General features: G+C 28.2%; 2 protein-coding genes across 2 annotated transcripts; one reads left to right on the plus strand and one right to left on the minus strand.

Annotated features, from left to right (window-relative positions):
* The first annotated feature begins 886 nt into the window (after positions 1–886).
* On the plus strand, positions 887–5,077 carry LOC109192801. The gene is made up of 6 exons (XM_019343508.1): positions 887–1,068; positions 1,161–1,842; positions 1,941–2,085; positions 2,180–3,412; positions 3,490–4,643; positions 5,039–5,077. Exons 1-6 carry the CDS (start codon positions 887–889, stop codon positions 5,075–5,077), a joined length of 3,435 nt encoding a protein of 1,144 aa, XP_019199053.1.
* Positions 5,078–11,615: 6,538 nt separating this feature from the next.
* On the minus strand, positions 11,616–13,106 carry LOC109192802. Its single transcript, XM_019343509.1, has one exon. The coding sequence runs from the start codon at positions 13,104–13,106 to the stop codon at positions 11,616–11,618; it is 1,491 nt and encodes a 496-aa protein (XP_019199054.1).
* Positions 13,107–19,829: the final 6,723 nt, after the last annotated feature.

Here is a 19,829-nt window from a genome sequence, read left to right on the forward strand (position 1 = left end):
AACGTGTGGTTTTTGTAATTTTGTTGTTTAGAGTGTTCGTATGCAATACAATCGGCAACTGCTAGATCTCAGCTGACATGTGTTAATTCAACATCTCAGACTGAAAAACGTTTAGCCAACGGAAAAATTAGAGGTCTTTCTAAACAATTTTCTACAATAAAAGTATATTTGTTTAATTTTGTATATTATATATTTTGAATTTGGATCTGAGATTTCAAACCTTTTTTTTAATAGTTTTACAAAATATTACTCAATCAACGACATCGCAAGCTAACGTGCTCGAAAGTAACCCTATTGTGTCCTATGAAAGTCGAGGACCTTGGCATATTCATACAAATGGTAAAATTTCTATATACATGATAAATCTTTTTAGAAAGTAGATTGTTATAAATCCATATATGAATATTAAACTTTCATTTCATCTTTTAGATCAAACAACAAGGTCGTGCGTTGTTGATTACAATATCTCATCACCAGATGTTTCAATGCAACGTGGTTTGATGTCAGCATTTAATAGTGTGGTCCATGATACACCATCAAAATCTACAATTGGAGATCGTGAGTATAGATACAATTAATTGTAGATATTATCTAAATTTGGAGTACTAACATTTGTTTTTTGGTTAGATTATTACAACGATCTGGGTGATCAAACGTACTCTTGCGAACACTGCGGAGCAATGTTTTGGTTAGAGGAGCGAGTTAATAAATCTAGCGGTGTTCGAAATCCAAAATATTCACTTTGTTGCAGTCATGGCAAGATAAAGTTGTCCCCTCCTAATATTCCACCTATGGCAATCAGGCAGTTGTTCTTTAACCAGGACCAAAAGAGTACCCATTTCTTGAAGAATATTCGGTCATTCAACAATATGTTTGTTTTACATCCATGGGTGGGAAAATTGACAGGACTGTTAACACTGGTGGTGCCCCCCCGACTTTTAGGTTATATGGACAAAACTTTCACTTAATGGGTAGTTTACTACCACAGTCTGGTGGACGACCAAAGTTTGCTCAATTGTATATTTATGATACACAACATGAGATAGACAATCGTCTAACTTTATTGGGGTAAGTTATGTACGCTTATTTAATTTAAATAAATGAGCATTGTTGCTTATATATTTAGATTATGAAATTGTCTTTTTTTTCTTGCCAAACAGGGATGATCATTCAACAAATACAATTCATCGTGAAATTGTGAAAGACATCAAGGATGCACTAGATGAAAATAATGTTTTAGTCAAGAGTTTTAGGATGGCGAAAACAAATATGGAAAGTAATCAAAGAGTGGATATTAAAATAAAACTCATTGGTAAAAGGACCACGGATGCAAGGACATATAACTTGCCACAAGTTGGGGAGGTTGCGGCATTGATTGTTGGTGATTTGGATCCAAACATGGGAGAAAGAGATATACTGGTGGAGTCTCAAGCGGGTCATTTTCAAAGAATAACTGAACTAAATCCAGCATATCTACCAATGCAATATCCACTACTATTTCCATACGGTGAGGACGGATACAGGGACGATATACAGTTTAATAATGTGCAAGGCCGGAGTTCAAATGCACGAACTAAAATTAGCCCAAGAGAGTATTTTTCATTCCGTTTGCAAGATCGGCTCAATGAAATGTCAACATTGCTATATGCTAGACGATTGTTTCAACAATATTTGGTTGATGCTTATACCATGATAGAATCAGGACGGTTAGTTTATATTAGGTCGCATCAAAAGTCATTGAGGTGTGAATCATACAAATGTTTGACAGATGCACTAACACGTGGTGAAGTAGATCCTACTGCCAAGGAAAGCGGATTATTTTGCCATCGAGTTTTACAGGAGGTGCGAGATATATGGTGCAAAATTACCAAGATGCAATGGCGATTTGTAGATGGATAGGGTATCCAAGTCTATTTATTACATTCACATGTAATCCTAAGTGGCCTGAGATAGAAAGATTTTTACAATCAAGGAAACTGAAAGCTGAAGATAGGCCAGATATAGTTTGCCGTGTGTTTAAAATGAAATTAAATGCACTGATAAAAGATATTAAAAAGGAGAAGATTTTTGGACTGGTGGATGCAGGTAAATTTTGTTATTTAATAAATGTAATTTTTTGCATATAATTGTTTTGTAGGCTTAAAAAAATAGACAATTTATTTGGGGTCTAATTTCACAGTTCCCGTGTTTGCAGTTATTTATACCATTGAATTTCAGAAAAGGGGATTGCCACATGCACACATTTTGATATTCTTGAGCAAGAGTAACTCTTATCCTAATCCTAAAGATATTGACATGATCATATCTGCTGAGATTCCAAGTCAATTGTGCGACCCTGAGTATTATAAAGCAGTAGAAGAATTTATGATTCACGGTCCATGTGGTGCAGCGAGGAAGAATTCACCTTGCATGAAAAATGGTATTTGCTCTAAATACTTCCCCAAAAAATTTGTGGAAAACTCAACAGTGGATTTTGATGGATATTCAATATATCGACGTCGAGATAATGGTCGTACAGTACGGAAGAATGGTATTAACCTTGATAGTAGATATGTTGTGCCACACAATAGATATTTGCTTATGAAGTACAAGGCTCATATTAATGTGGAGTGGTGCAACCAATCTAGATCAATTAAGTACTTATTCAAATACGTCAACAAAGGGAATGATAGGGTAACAGCTGAATTCTACAATAGTGGGGTGGAAGAATCTACGGGGAAAATTGTAGATGAAATCAAAATGTACTATGACTGTAGATATATTTCACCCCCTGAGGCTGCGTGGAGGATTTTTGGCTTTGACATACAATTTAGGAACCCATCTGTTGAACGTTTGAGTTTCCATCTTCCCAATGAGCAATCAATAATTTTTCATGACGATGATTTGGTCGATGATGTGGTGAATCGACCAACAGTAGCTCAAAGCATGTTTACTGCCTGGTTTGAAGCTAATAAAAAGTATGCAGCAGGGAGGGAGTTGACTTATTCACAAATGCCAACAAAATTTGTTTGGAAGAGTGATAAAAGAGAATGGCAACCTAGGCAAAGAAATTGGGCAATTGGGCGAATCTTTTATGTGCCACCAAATACTGGTGAGATCTTTTATCTTAGGTGTTTACTTAATATAGTTCGTGGACCGACTTCATTTGATGAGATTAAAAAGGTGGATGGTGTTCAATACAATTCCTTTAGAGATGCGTGTTATGCCCGGGGATTAATTGAAGATGATAAAGAGTATATTGATGCAATCACGGAGGCATCAACGTGGTCCTTAGCAAGTTCTCTACGGAAGTTGTTTGTTACACTTCTAACATCCAGTTCGATGGCCAAACCAGAAAATGTTTGGGAGATGGTTTGGCCATTCTTATCAGATGATGCTGAATATGTTTATAGAAGGAACCTATCAGTCCCAGGTATATTTTATTTTAATATTATTATTAAAATTGCTGTTTAAAAGACTTACATCGTACATCTGTCTTTTATTTTGTAGATTTAAACATGAATGAATCTCAAAAAAAGAATTTTGCGCTGCTTGAAATGGAGAAATTGTTGAATGCTTGGAACAAATCTCTATCAGATTACCCACCAATGCCAATGCCAGATGGAAACAATGATTGGATTTGTGGTAATAGGTTGTTGTTAGAGGAAATGTCATATGATAGGGAAGCTCTAATGCATCTACATGATTTATTGCATCCGAAACTAACTGATGAACAACTACTCATATATAATAAGGTGATTGGAGATGTTGAAAATGAGAAAGGTGGATTGTACTTCGTATATGGTTACGGTGGAACCGGAAAAACATTTTTGTGGAAGACAATTTCAGCTGCTTTAAGGTCCAAAGGAGAGATAGTTCTTAATGTAGCCTCAAGCGGAATAGCTTCTTTGCTGCTGCCTGGCGGTAGGACTGCACACTCCAGATTTGCCATACCGCTTGCTGTTAATGAAGATTCAACCTGCCACATAAAGCAAGGCAGTCCGCTTGCTGAATTGATAATCAAGTCCAAATTAATAATTTGGGACGAAGCTCCGATGATGCACAAACATTGCTTTGAAGCATTGGATCACACAATGCGAGACTTAATGCGGTTCAAAAATTCAAGGAGCTCAACAATGACATTTGGAGGGAAAACTGTGGTGTTGGGTGGAGACTTTAGACAAATCCTACCAGTTATTCCCAAAGGTACTAGACAAGATATAATACAAGCCAGCATTAATTCATCTTACTTGTGGAATAATTGTGAAGTTCTTCGTCTAACGAAGAATTTAAGATTGCGCGGTGTTAGTGATGAAGATGATTTGGAGAAGTTAGATAGTTTTGCCAAGTGGATTGCGGATTTAGGTGATGGTAATCTTGGTGAAGACAACAATGTTGATTGCAATATAATAATGCCGTCTTCCATTGTATTACAGAATGAGGTTGATCCAATAAAACAAATTGTGGAAAACACATTCCCTGGATACCGTTCTGGCAACATGGATGAAAGACAATTAGAGGATAGAGCTATTTTAGCTCCAACATTGGATGTTGTTGACGAGGTCAATGAATACATGAATGGTATTAATCAAGCTGCATCAAGGACATATTTGAGTTGTGATTCTATTTGCAAGGCTGAGACAAACTTTGATATGCAATCTCAGGTACACACAACAGAGTTTTTAAATAGTCTGAGGTGCTCAGGTGTACCAAACCACTCTTTAACATTGAAAATTGGAACTCCAGTTATGCTGTTGAGAAATATTGATCACTCGATGGGGTTGTGCAATGGTACTCGGTTAATAGTAACACAATTGGGAAATCATGTTATTGAGGGGAAAATCATAGCTGGCAATAACGCAGGTACAAAGGTTCTGATACCCAGACTATCTTTGACTCCTTCGGACCCAAGACTTCCTTTCAAGTTTCAAAGAAAGCAATTCCCGCTTATGTTATCATATGCAATGACAATCAACAAAAGTCAAGGTCAGACGCTTTCACATGTGGGTTTGATATTGAAAAAAACCTGTTTTTAATCATGGCCAATTATATGTTGCAGTATCTCGAGTCAGTAATCCGGATGGTCTTAAGGTCTTAATTTGTGGGGAATCTAGAGGTCTTATAAACAAGACCCAAAATGTAGTTTATAAAGAAATCTTTAATAATTTGTAATTGTTTAGTTTACTTATCAATAAAATATTATATTTTCTGTATTTCTCACTTCTATAACCTTATTCAACCTATATAATGAATAAAACAATTTTGATGATATTTCAACATAATAATAGGACCGTGCATCGCACGGGTGCAACTACTAGTTATGTTACTAATAGGCATGGGAATCATTCCAAATGAAAAAAAGGATTTAATATTAAAATTTTATTGGAAATATAACACAATTTTCCCTACAAAAAAAAATTAGTAACCACCAAATGAAATATTAGGAAAAAATTATGAAGGAAAAAGAAATGGAAACAAATATTAACTCTTTCTATGAATGAAAAAGGAAATGAATATATCCATATTTCACTTAAAATATAATCAGTAATTATATTATTATAATTATATTAATTATTTATGAAGGAAAAAGGAAATGAATATGAACAGAAAAAATGAATTTTACTCACGAGAATCTATTATTAATATTTTGTTACTAATAGACACAGGAATCAAGCCAAATGAAAAAAAGATTTAATATTAAAAATTTATTGGAAATATAACACCGTTTTCCCTACGAAAAAATTAGTAACCACCACATGAAATATTAGGAAAAAATTATGAAGGAAAAAGAAATGGAAATGAATATTAACTCTTTCTATGAGTGAAAAAGGAAATGAATATACTCATATTTCATTTAAAATATAATCAGTAATTATATGATTATAATTATTATACTTATATTAATTATTTATGAAGGAAAAATGAAATGAATATATTAATATTTTATTAGAAATATAATCAGTAATTATATTTTTATAATTATATTATTTTTTAATCAGAAAGGAAATGAATATTTCAAACAGAAATCCGTTATTAATATCCTAATCGACATGGAAATCAGACCAATTAATCGACAATTATTAGGAAAAATGAATAGAAATAAATTTTAATTCTTTTTATGAAGGAAAAAAAAAAAGAAATGAATATACTCAAAAGGAAATGAAATATTAAGAAAAACGAATGAATATGTTTATATTTTACTGAAAATATAACACAACTTTTTAAATTTTTAAATATAAATCTATTAATACAAATTATAATGAATGAAATTATATTATAGAATTTTTATATATACATATTAATAAATATTATGTGTATATACAATGTATTATTTAATTATATAAGGATATGCGTCCGATTAGAGTTTATATTTATTCATACAAAATTTAGAATTTACATTTTTATTGATTTATAAGTACAATTTTCTTAGTTATTATTATTAATATTTTTGAAATTATAATATATATGAAATATAATTTGTAATAAATCAATTTAATTTTATAAATTTTTTCTATAAACTTATCTAAATATGTACATGATTAGATATTATACTAACCATACAATATTTTAATTTTAATTTTGTATGTTATGAAAATAGATACTTGACCAAATATATAAAAGTCCAACTATATTATTATATTGTACATTTTAAAATCTTTTTATTTGTCTAATTTAATTTTAAATTCATAATAACAAAAAAAATTCTCGAGTAAAACACTATATTTTACAAAATACAATTTGATAAATATAATAAATTAATTAATACAATATAATTTATGTTTATAATAATTAAAGAAAAAAATAAATAATTCAAATATGTGAACCAATAATTTCAAAATGAAATTAATATATAGTTACAAATAAATATAGCATGATTACATTTACTTTAATTAGTTTTAATTCCATTAATGATATGACTTTTCTTTATCAGTTGTTTATGGGAGGCTAAGGGAGTGTTGAGTTGGTGGAATTTTTATTATTTTTAAATACTTACTAATAAAAAATAATTTTAAAATATTTTGTAGCCCCTCATACCATTTGTAAATCTTATATTTTTTAAACAATACAATTTGATAAATATCATAAATTAATTAGTACAATATCATTTCTGTTTATAAATTATAATAATTAAAAACAAATTCAAATATGTGAACCAATGATTTCAAAATGAAATTAATATACAGTTACAAATAAATATAGTATGATTAGATTTACTTTAATTAATTTTAATTTCCTTAATGAAATGACATTTCTTTGTCAGTTTTTTTTTATGGGAGGCTAAGGGAGTGTTTGGATTGTTGAAAAATATTTTAAAATAAAAATACATACAAATAAAAAATAATTTAAAATATTTTTTAACCCCTCATAACATGTGTAAATGTTATATATTTTTAATAATACAATTTGGTAAATATCAAATTTTGTGTTTATAATAGTTAAAGAAAAAAATAAATAATTGAAAAATGTGAACCAATGATTTCAAAATGAAATTAATATACAGTTGCTAATAAATATAGCATGATTAGATTTACTTTAATTAGTTTTAATTTTCTTAATGAAATGACTTTTCTTTATCAATTTTTTTTATGGGAGCCTAAGGGAGTGTTTATCCTGCTGGAAAATATTTTAAAATAAAAATACATGCTAATAAAAAATAATTTGAAATTTTTTTAACACCTCATAACATGTGTAAATGTTATATAAATACAATTTGATAAATATCATAATTTTTGTTTATAATAGTTAAAGAAAAAAATAAATAATTCAAAGATGTGGACCAATGATTTCAAAATGAAATTAATATACAGTTACAAATAAATATAACATGATTATATTTACTTTAATTAGTTTTAATTTTCTTAATGAAATAACTTTTATTTTTCAGTTTTTTATTAGAGACTAAGGGAGTGTTTGGGTTGCTGGAAAATATTTTAGAAATAAAAATACTTACTAATAAAAATAATTTTAAAATATTTTTAATTCCTAAACATGAGAAAATTTTACATTTAAAAAAAATACAATTTGATAAATATTATAAATTAATTATTGCAATATCATTTATGTTTACAACGAGAATAATTAAAGAAAAAATAAATAAATCAAATATGTGAACCAATGATTTCAAAATGAAATTAATATAATATGATTAGATAAAGTGACTAATGCCCCTCTTTTGGGTGAAAGGGCTGGCCTGGAGATTTAAAGTTGCTCAATTCACAAAGGCAATGATCAAATCCTTGCCTTTGGTTAATAAGGATGGATACGTCCCTTCCACTCAACCACACCCCTCCAAGTTCTTAGTGAAATGACTTTAATAAAAGTAAAATCCTCCTTTACAACATCCCAACCCAAATTAATATGAATATTAATTAATTAGTAAAAAATAATAAAGCTTAATTGGTAACAAAATTTTATATAAAAATTAACTAATATCTAATGAATTGTTACCACAGATTAAAGTCAATATGTATATAAAAATAAAAAATGGTTACCAAATTATGAGAATAATTAAATTATTATAATTATAAAAATAATGGATACAAATTCTACGTAACAAATGAGAAAATTCGTTTGAAATTCTGCGTAATTTTATAAACAAATAATAATTTATTAATTATTATTTACACCAATTTATACTATTAATAAAAGTAAAATTATCATCTTCAACATTCCCGCCCAAATGAATATGAATATTAATTAATTGGTAAAAAAAAATTAATAAAGCTTAATTGGTAACAAAATTTTATATGAAAATTAACTAATATCTAATGAATTTTTATCACACATTGAAGTCAATGTGTACTTAAAAATGGATGATGGTTATCAAATGCTGAGAATAATTAAACCATTATAATTGTGAGAATAATGGAAACAAATTCTGCGTAATAAATGAGAAAATTCATTTGAAATTATATGTAATTTTATAAGAAAATAATAATTTATTAATTATTATTTACACCAATCTATATTTATACTATTAATAAAAGTAAAATCTTCAATTAAAATGTCTTTCGCCCTTCTGATACGAGATTGTCATTCAAGTTCTAACGAAAACAATTCACGTTGATGCTCGCATATGCCATGACTATCAACAAAAGTCAGGGTCAAACACTAACTCACGTTGAGTTATTACTAAAACAACTCGTCTTTAATCACAGTTTATTGTATGTGAATTTTTCCCGAGTCATCCATCCTGATGGTCTGATAGTTTTAACTCTAGACGAGGATGGATAAAATTCTGTTACTACTACCAATGTTGTCTACAAAGAGATTTTCAATAATGTATAATTCAAGTTATTGATATTATGGTTTTTTATATACAAAGATGACAAAATTGCTATATATCTACATAGAAAATATATCTTCCGTATAAATAATTTCTATAACTGAGTTGCTAGACAACGAGCTAATTAGTCCAATTAATACAAATTATAAACACTGATATATAAAATCTCTAAAGTTGCAGCACCGAATGCGTATATCTACACGTTAACTATTAATTGGGCAATTATTTACTCGAATTCAAGTATTGATAACATCAGAAAACATAATCGGTGCAACTCAATTCTTCAATTATATTTTATAATATTCGATGCTATAATTTATACAATTGTATATCGATCTAAATATTTTTAAAATATTATAACAAATTCATTCCGTGCAACGCACGGGCGCAAATACTAGTATTAAGTAAAAATTAAAATCTGATCAATCTGAGCCATTTATTTGATTAAAAAATTTGACAGCCATTTTTTCTGTCCATTATAGGCCTAACTCTCTTGGGCTCTTATTAGTATAGTAGATTTTCTTACAAAACATTTATAATAGAGTAAATACCCAAAATGGCCCCTCGACTATAGCTAAATTCACAAATTGGTCCTCGACTTTCAATTTCAACCAATTAAGTCCTTAACTTTGTAATTTTAACACAATTTGGTCCCCTGTCTATTTGACTGTTTGTTGATTGTGATTTTTGAGGATATATATGTAATTTCATGGTCCATCGTCAGTTTTTTAAGGTTCTGGTTGCATTTCCAGACCACACTGTTACATTTGAATCCACTACCGAAAGCAATCTACCAAACCCGGTCGCCTTTCTTCATCCTCCCTTTGGATTCAATGTAATTGAGTTCGTACTAGAGCGAAGAAGACGACGTGTTTCCGAACCAGTGCAACGTCATCCTAGAGGCCTCCACGTGCTCCGATGAGAGCTGAAGGTTCTGCTGGAGATCGTTGATCTCAGTCATCAAACGGTCAAATAGATGGAGGACCAAATCGTGTCAAAATTACAAAGTTAAGGACTTAATTGGCTGAAATTGAAAGTCAATGACCAATTTGTGAATTTAGCTATAGTCGAGGGACTATTTTGGGTATTTACTCTTTATAATATATCATAAAATTCTTCTTATTATATAGTTCTTCACTCACATCAACATTCTCAACATTATTATTTTTATCCATAGTATGCTGAAACTTATATGCTAATTACTTATATATATATTATTAATAGACATCAACAAAAAAAAAACTATTTCATTATAAATTCATAACAATATTGAACCATAAAATTTATAATAAAAGACTTCATCAAATAAAATATTTAAAAAAATAATTATAAGTTGCATAAAATTAAAAAGTAAAAATCTAATATTAATAATATATATATAATTATACTTGATATATTGCTAGGTATCACGCAAAGAACTATTATTTGCAATAGCAATTTGAGACTGCAAACAACAACAAGGTGCTACTGTTTGCAACCCCAAAATTTAGTTGCGAACATTAATTCGCTATTCGTAGTAACCTGTTGTTAAAAAAAATGAAAAATATATATTACGAATATAAACATAAAAAGAATAAAAATCAAAATATATAAGTATTCATATGAATATTATGAAACATATACAAAATTTGACCATAAAAAATTTGCTTTGTTCATCTATTTAGGAATAATTATAGAAAGTTAGAGATAAAAAAATTCATTGAAAACAATAAAAATCAATATAAACAAGCAATAATGAATTAAAAATAATATTATTTTGAATTTTTAGATGAAGATTCTAAAGTTTAGGAGGGAGAGAAAAATTGGTAGAGTTTAAGTATGAGGAAAATATAGGATAATGAAGAACAAATAATTTTATTGAATTTAGATAGGTTTATAGAGTTTAAATAGGGAGATAAAATAGAGTTTAAATAGAGAGGGAAAACATTCAAAGTTTTTAGAAAGAAAATTTGAAATCTTGGGGTTGATGGTTAGATTTCAATTATTTATATTTGAGAAGGGAAAATTTACAAAAGTCTTAAAATTAAAAAGTCTACAAAAGTTCATAACTTTTTAAATACCACATGACTTTTAAAGACTCTTTAAAAGTCCCAATCGAATACCACACGACTTTTAAAAACTCTTTAAAAATTTTGATTGAATACCGGCAGACTTTTAAAGACCCTCTAAAAGTTTGAATAGAATACCTCCAAACTTTTAAAGTTTATAAAAGTATTTAAAACTCTATGAAAGTCATGACTGAATACACCCCGTTAGTTATTTCATTTTTTTAGATTTACTATTTTATTATATACGATTTATTATGATTATGATGTAGCTAATTTTTTTTTTTTTTTGAAAGCCAACAAACTTATACTGCATTAGCCATTCTAGGCTCAAGAAAAGAAGGGGGTAAATCCCTCCAGATAGTTCGCACCAGAGAGGTAGTTACATGCTTAGCCATAACATGGGCATCCTGTAAAACATCCCTACGAACATGAATAACAACTGATCTAGCCATAGAAGATAACAAACGATTGCAAGCTAACAAATAATAAGCAAAATAAGTACGAAATGAACTTGCATGCTTAAGACTAGAAACTAAGACAAGACTATTGGAGCACACTGAGATCCTCGAGTATCCATTCTCCCTGAGCCATGATAACGCCTCACACATAGCCATTGCTTCCGCCAAGAGGGGGTCATATGGGCAATTAAGAGGGCCATTTCTTGCCGCCACAAAAGTTCCATCCAACTCATGCACTACAAAACCGTATGCCGGCACCTGTGTCGGCCCATTGAAGCCTGCATCAACATGACAGACCACACCATCATCCAACAAAGCAGCCGAACTGGGACCATCATGGGCTCTGCGCGTGATTCCCCTTTGGTGTTCCACAGTAGTCCAAGAAATCCACTTCACTGTGAACCTCCTGACCACCATACACGGCATAGGCAAACAACCATTCCAAACTACCTCATTCCTTGCAGCCCAAATGTCATATAACAAGTCACAAATCCTTCCTCGTGCCTCAGCACTATAAGTACTTGTGCTACCAAGCCAAAGATCAGTCCATTGGCCGAAATTCCTGTTATCAAAAGAAGGTATTAGCAGATGTGACAAATTCCACACTTGTGAAGCAAAAGGGCAAGTACATAAAGCATGCATGATGTTCTCCTCCCCCACACCACACGCTGGGCATATATTAATCAACTCTACTCTTCTATTAAGCAAATTATCAAGAGTGGGCAGAATGTTAGACAAAGCTCTCCACATAAATATCCTCCATCTAGGGGGGACCTGTAAACTCCATAAATTATTCCATGCAGGCAAACACGGGCCGTTGACCTCTCCCATCCTCCTGTAGCCATCTTTAACCGAGTAGCAACCCCTCAGATCCCTGTCCCAAAACCAGACATCATCACAATTCAAATTCACAGGAAGCTGCTTAATCAACAAAACATCTCGTGGGGCAAACAACTCATCCAGCAGGTTATTATTCCACCCATTGGTGGTACTATCAATCAGGTCCGAAACCAGAAGCTCCTGCCCCAAACCTGGATGGTTTGAGACTACATAGGGATCAACAACATCAGGCAGCCACGGATGATTAACAACTCTGGTGGACCTACCATTACCAATCCTGCGCCTGCAACCCGCCTTTAGCAAAGCCTGACCTGCTAAAATACTCCTCCACGCATAACTCGGGTTACCCCCAATTGTGGCTTCATAAAACGAGGAAGTAGAATAGTACCTGGCCTTAAATACACGAGCCACAAGGGACTCCAGACTGGTTAAAAGCCGCCACCCCTGCTTGGCTAACAGTGCAATATTAAACTCATGTAATCGTTTAAAACCCATACCTCAAAACTTCTTAGGGACGCACACACGATCCCAGGACATCCAGTGTATACTTCCCTGCGAGCCACCCTGACCCCACCAGTACCTGTTCATCAATCTTTCAAGGGCAATACACAAAGTCGTAGGTAGTAAATAAATACTCATTGTATAGGTGTGCATTGCCTGCGCTACACTCCTCAAGAGCACCTCTTTCCCAGCCTTAGACAGCAACTTCTTGTTCCATGATCCAAACCTCTGTCCCAATTTATGCTCAACATATGCAAATAATGCCCTCCTATGATGTAGCTAATTATTAGCATATATATTTAATAAGATCTTAATGATTATTAATTATACTGATTATAAGTCGTAGTTATTAAGTTTTAGTTAATTATCTACTATATAGTCTATATATACTCTATCTACTATCTATCTCTATCTATCTATTTCTCAGCCAATAAAGTTAGGTATATATTATATAATGAGTAATAAAAAAAATGTTCGTCAAATTATTAAATGAAATGAATGGTTTAAATTGTTCAGATTATAATTTTTATTGAGATTTTTAAATTTATCTTTAATTATATGATTTCCCTTCCTTAAATACCCATGCACGGTCAATTTTTCCGTTTAAAATTATATTCTCCGTTAATATACAAATTATATTCATTTTCACCCATAACCTAGCCGGCTCCTCTTCGGGTCTTCATCATCATTTTTTAGGGAAAAGTGTCAAATTGCCTCCCTAAGTCGAGTCGATAGTGGAATTGAATTTCTTAAGTAACAAATAAAAAAAAAATCATTCAAGTCTCCTAAACCGGTAAAATTGTTCAATTAAGTCCAAATTAACTTGTTTATCAGGTTAAACCTATGCGGTGTTGACACATGTCTTTTTTATTTTATTTTATTTTTTAAAACAAATGTTTTTTATTTATTAAACTTAAAATATTATTTATTATAAATAAATAAACAGCCAACCGTTGTCCGCGTCGGACAGCCGGTGACTTTTTTTTAATTAATTAATTTATTTATAATAAATAATATTTTTAATTTTAAGAAATAAAAAAACATTTGTTTTAAAAATAAAATAAAATAAAAACGACACGTGTCAATACATTATATGTTTAACTTGATAAACAAGTAATGTTAGACTTAATTGAACAATTTTACCGATTTAAGACACTTAAATGAAACTTTAAAAAAAAAAAATTAGAGAGCCCAATTACACTATCCACTCGATTTAAGGGGCTAATTTAACATTTTTCCTAATATTTATTACCATGAACAAAATATCGTGACATATACTAGACAAACCTTGCCATTCCAGAGTATACTATAATCTATATATATATAAAAGTAAAATCCTCCTAGCCAAGTTTTCCCCCCAAAACTTAGAGGCATTTTTGTAATATCAAATATTTAGACAAATATGGCATTTCAATAATATTAAAGATTTTACCTTTCTTGAGATCTCTTACCATTTTATAATTTCAATACTAAACCCTTTTGATCTCATCCATTGTGTATAAATACACCTTATATGACCATACACAACCCCAACTAAGGTTAATTATTTCATTGATTTTTGCTAATCATCCTGTGATCTTCCACAGTTGAGGTTGATACGTGATTTGCACGGGTGATGTTTTCATTCTTAGTTTCTTTTATTTTTTCTTCTTTTTGGGTTTTGTTCTGTTTTTATTTTTTTTTGTATTTTCTGATTTTTAAACAACAAAAGTGGTTCGTAAAAAAAATGTTGATATATTCTTTTTTTTTGGTCTATTTTTGTGGAGAAGATACGGATCTAGAAAGATTGATCGGGAAGCAATAGACTTCTAATCATCCTGTAATCTTCCACAGTTGAGGTTGATACGTGATTTGCATTGGTGAGGTTTTCATCATCTTAGTTTCTTTTATTTTTTCTTCTTTTTGGGTTTTGTTTTGTTTTTATTTTTATTTTTTGTATTTTATGGTTTTTAAACAACAAAAGTGGTTCATAAGAAAAAATGTTGATATATATATTTTTTGTTTGTCTATTTTTGTGGAGAAGATACGGATCTAGAAAGATTGATCGGGAAGCAATAGAGTTCCTTGCTCATCAAGATGATAAAGTTTTGTGATCGAGGGACGAATTATGTGTATATGTAAATAGATATAGACTTACAGAGGGAAGCATACTAAGAATACAATAAAAACCAAAATGAAATTAAAAGCATTTTTTAGTTGTCAATAGATCAAAGCGTTGGACTTTGTTTCAATTCAATTTCTCCGTCTTTAAAGTGTACATTTTTGTAATAAGAGAGTAGTTTGTCTCTCCCTTCAAGACGTTTTTCTTGCCATTAAAATTTTTTATTAAGAAAAAAAATGATTAAGTACTGTGGTTTTTTTTAATAGAGTATTATTTTGATTTTATTCTTCATCTGACATTCCCCCCAATGTAAAATCACTTTACTAATGTAAAATAATGTTATTGACTTACCATATTTGCTTCGATATGCTAAGCCATTTAAAATTTAATACGGAGTAAAATTTATAATTCTAATACTTCCGTAATAATATTGAATAAATATTAATCATATGTTTAGATTTAATAATATATTATACTAAAAGAATTATATATTAATTTAATATAATGATGGTTAATACGGGTAAACCATATACAAGCAATATTGTACCTTAAGAATATTATACCTTAATTATAAAAGTTCTACCTAATAATTTTAGTATTAAATGTCATACAATAATTACCATAAACAATGTTTAATAATTGTAAACAATGTTTAATAATTGCCAAATTCTATTATGCAATAAAAATTACTATTATAAAATCTTTTGTAATGTGGACACATTATTTTTAATTATTTAGATTTAATAATATTATATCTTTTGTATAAAAATTCAAATAATACTTTTAGTACTATTGAAAATTGATTGACTAACAATTATTTTAATTATTAAGGTAATTAATAGATATTTTGATTTAAAAAGTTTTCAAATATATGAATTATACATAGTAGCATGGAATCAATTAGTAAGATAATTATATTAGGTAATCTAATAAATAATTTACTTTTTAAATTATATACCCTCTTTAATAAATTATACTTACCTTAATAATTAATTATTAATATTATTACCTAATAATTATATATTGTTACCTTTTTGGTGTAATTATTATGGTAATTTATATACATATATATTTTTATACTTAATGTATAATATTATTGACATGACATAAATTATACTTACCTTAATATATAATTAATTTTTAATATAATTACCTTATTTTTATTAAAGGTGATTATTTTGATAATTTTTCTTTCATTATTTTGTGTGATTATTATGGTAATGTATTTAAATTTTGGAAGAGATTATTACAAATATTATAATTAATATAAGTAATATAATTAATGAAATTATTATGGTAATTGCCACAATATTTGGTAATTATAATTAATATATTTAAAGAAATTGAGAAATATAAGATTTCTTCCCTAGAAATATTTGTAACAATTTCATTAAATTACAATTAATAAAATATGAAATATAATTAAAGAAATGAAATTATTAAATTAACAAAACATGAATATTTATAATCATACATACAATTATGCACTATAATAATCATGCAAAATTTAAATGCAACTTTTTAAATTTTTAAATGTAATTTTTTAATTATAAATCTATCAATATAAATGATAGTTAATGAAATTATATTATAGAACTTTTCTATATACATATTAATAAATATTATGTGTATATACAATGAATTATACAATCATATAAGGAAATGCGTCGGATTAGAGTTTAAATTTATTCATACAAAATTTAGAATTTACATTTTTTTATAAAATTAATCAAATGTTAATGTTAATAATAATAAGAAGAATTTTAAAATCAGAATTATAAATTAAGTATTAGGGTAATAATTAATCTATATATATATATATATATATATATATATATATATATATATATATATATTATATAAAAACAAAATCATCCCTTTTCAAAAAAAAAAAAAAACAACAACAAAATCATCCTATTTCATTTTCCCGCCCAAACTTTTGTAGTAAAGCTTATTTGGTAAGTAAATGTCAAATGGAAATTAAATAAAATCTATTAATTGGTAATATTACATAATTGGTAACATTATGTATGGTATTATATTCTATAATATAATTGATAATATTATTGTTCAAGTATAATAAAAATCCTATGTAATAATGTAATAATAATAAAATAAAATTAAAATTAAAATAATAACAATAATAATAACATAACAATAATAATAATAATAACAACAACAACAAATGTAATAATCCAAACAAAACTATATACAAAATAAATTTAAAATTAAAAAAAAAAAATAGGAAGAAGACAATGGTGGCTCCCCTTTGTAAATGATGTGGGATCATTTTGATTCCACATTGAAAATGTTTGAAAAGATGAGCTCTTAAACTCCTCTATATAAGAGGGGCATTTACAAACATATAATTGCTTGCCCATCAATATGGGCAAGTATTGAGAAGTCCAAAGACTTCTTCTTTTTTTTTTTTTTTTTAATAATTTTAGTACTATACTACTATTAACCTGACAAATTATGTTGTGGATATGTGTCCACCTTGCAATGTAGACACATTTCAAAAATTGTTCATAATTATTAATATATAGTTCAAAAATTATGAGCATATAGTTCTATAATTATGAACATAGTGTTGTGAACATAATTATGAACATATAGTTATGTAATTATGAATATAGAGATTCAATAATTGTGAATATGAAGTTAAAAATTATGCATATATATCTTTATAATTATGAACATATAGTTCAGTAACTATGAACATAGAGTTCTGTAATTATAAATATAGAGTTAAATACGTACTTATGAATATGAAGTTCAAAAATTATGAATATATAGCTTTATAATAATGAACATATAGTTTAGTAATTATAAACATAGAAATGTGTCCACCTTGCGGTTCCACAACATAACTATTCGATTGACCCTGTAACATGTAAACTTTCTCAACTTATTGAAGCCCTACGTATCAAAAGGCTCTTATTTAAGAAACCTTATCTTAATGGCTTCTTATTTTAGTTTTTTTTTTTTAATTTATTAGGGGGTTTGATAAAGATTAACCCAAAATGTATATGAGTTGTTTTAATTTTTAGCAGTTTGGAGCAAATTGCTAAGTTATTAAATAATATTTTTGGTGTTTTGATTAAATATAAAATGTTAAACAGACGAATTTGATAAAATTTTGACGAATTTGCCAAATAATCAAATTACAACAACAACAACAACAACAATAATAATAATAATAATAATAATAATAATAATAATAGTAATTCAAAAAAAAACTATATACAAAATAAAATTAAAATTAACCAAAAAAAAAAAAAAAAAAAAAACAAAGGCGAGCCACCGGCTCCCTTTGTAAATGATGTGGGATCATTTTGATCCCACATTTACAATGTTTGAAAAGAGAGAGCTCCTCTATATAAGAGGAGCAATGAGACTCTTATAAACATTTTTTTTTTTTTTGAAACCTAGACTCTTATAAACATAATTGGGGTTGTGGAAGATTAACCCAAAATGTATGTGTTGTATCAGTTTTTATCAGTTTGGAGCAAATTATATAATATATTTTGGTGTTTTGATTAAAGTTAAAATGTTAAAATGACGAATTTATTATAATTTTGGCGAATTTATCAATAATCAAATTACAAATAATAATAATAATAATAATAATAATAATAATAATAATAATCCAAACAAAACGATATACAAAATAAAATTAAATTTAAAATTAAAAATAATAAGAAGAAGACAAAAGGGAGCCACGGGCTCCATTTGTAAATAATGCTGGATCATTTTGATCCCACATTGAAAATGTTTGGAAAGATGAGCTCTTGAGTATAAGATGAGCAATGCTCCTCTTACAAACATAATTGTTTGACATCAATGTGGGCAAGTATTGAGAAGTCCAAATGTTCATATTTTATTATAGAGATAGAGATGGAGAAGATAATGATATGCCTCTGATTAGAGTTTATATTTATTCATACAAAATTTAGAATTTACATTTTTATTGATTTTTAAGTACAATTCTCTTAATTATTATTATTCATATTTTTAGAATTATAATATATATGAAATACCATTTGGAATAAATCAATTTAATTTTATAAATTTTTTCTATAAATTTATCTAAATATGTACATGATTAGAGATTATATTAACCATACAATATTTAAAATTTAATTTTGTATGTTATGAAAATAGGTACTTGACCAAATATATAATAATCCAACTATATTATTATATTGTACATTTTAACATCTTTTTATTTTTTTTATTTTAATTTTAAATTCATAACAACAAAAAATTTTCCCGGTAAAACACTATATTTTACAAAATACAATTTGATAAATATCATAAATTAATTAGTACAATATTATTTATGTTTATAATAATTAAGGAAAAAAATAATTCAAATATGGGAACCAATGATTTGAAAATGAAATTAATATATAGTTACAAATAAATATAGCATGATTACAATTAATTTAATTAGTTTTAATTACCTTAATGATATGACTTTTCTTTATCAGTTTTTTTATGGAGACTAAGGGAGTGTTTGAGTTGGTGATTTTTTTTTTTTAAATACTTACTAATAAAAAATAATTTTAAAATATTTTTTTAATCCCTCATAACATGTGTAAATCTTATATTTT

Source organism: Ipomoea nil, unplaced genomic scaffold (genome assembly GCF_001879475.1).
Source record: "Ipomoea nil cultivar Tokyo-kokei standard unplaced genomic scaffold, Asagao_1.1 scaffold1834, whole genome shotgun sequence".
NCBI classification, from domain to species: Eukaryota; Viridiplantae; Streptophyta; class Magnoliopsida; order Solanales; family Convolvulaceae; genus Ipomoea; species Ipomoea nil.

What these genes read in the sequence shown, in the direction of transcription:
- LOC109192801 (XM_019343508.1), top strand. Translation starts at nt 887, where the DNA reads ATGGGTGGGAAAATTGACAGGACTGTTAACACTGGTGGTGCCCCCCCG. An exon ending in AATCGTCTAACTTTATTGGG is followed by an intron (nt 1,069 to 1,160) that starts GTAAGTTATGTA and finishes CTTGCCAAACAG; the next exon opens with GGATGATCATTCAACAAATA. An exon ending in GCCATCGAGTTTTACAGGAG is followed by an intron (nt 1,843 to 1,940) that starts GTGCGAGATATA and finishes TGTAATCCTAAG; the next exon opens with TGGCCTGAGATAGAAAGATT.
- LOC109192802 (XM_019343509.1), bottom strand. Translation starts at nt 13,106, where the DNA reads ATGGGTTTTAAACGATTACATGAGTTTAATATTGCACTGTTAGCCAAG.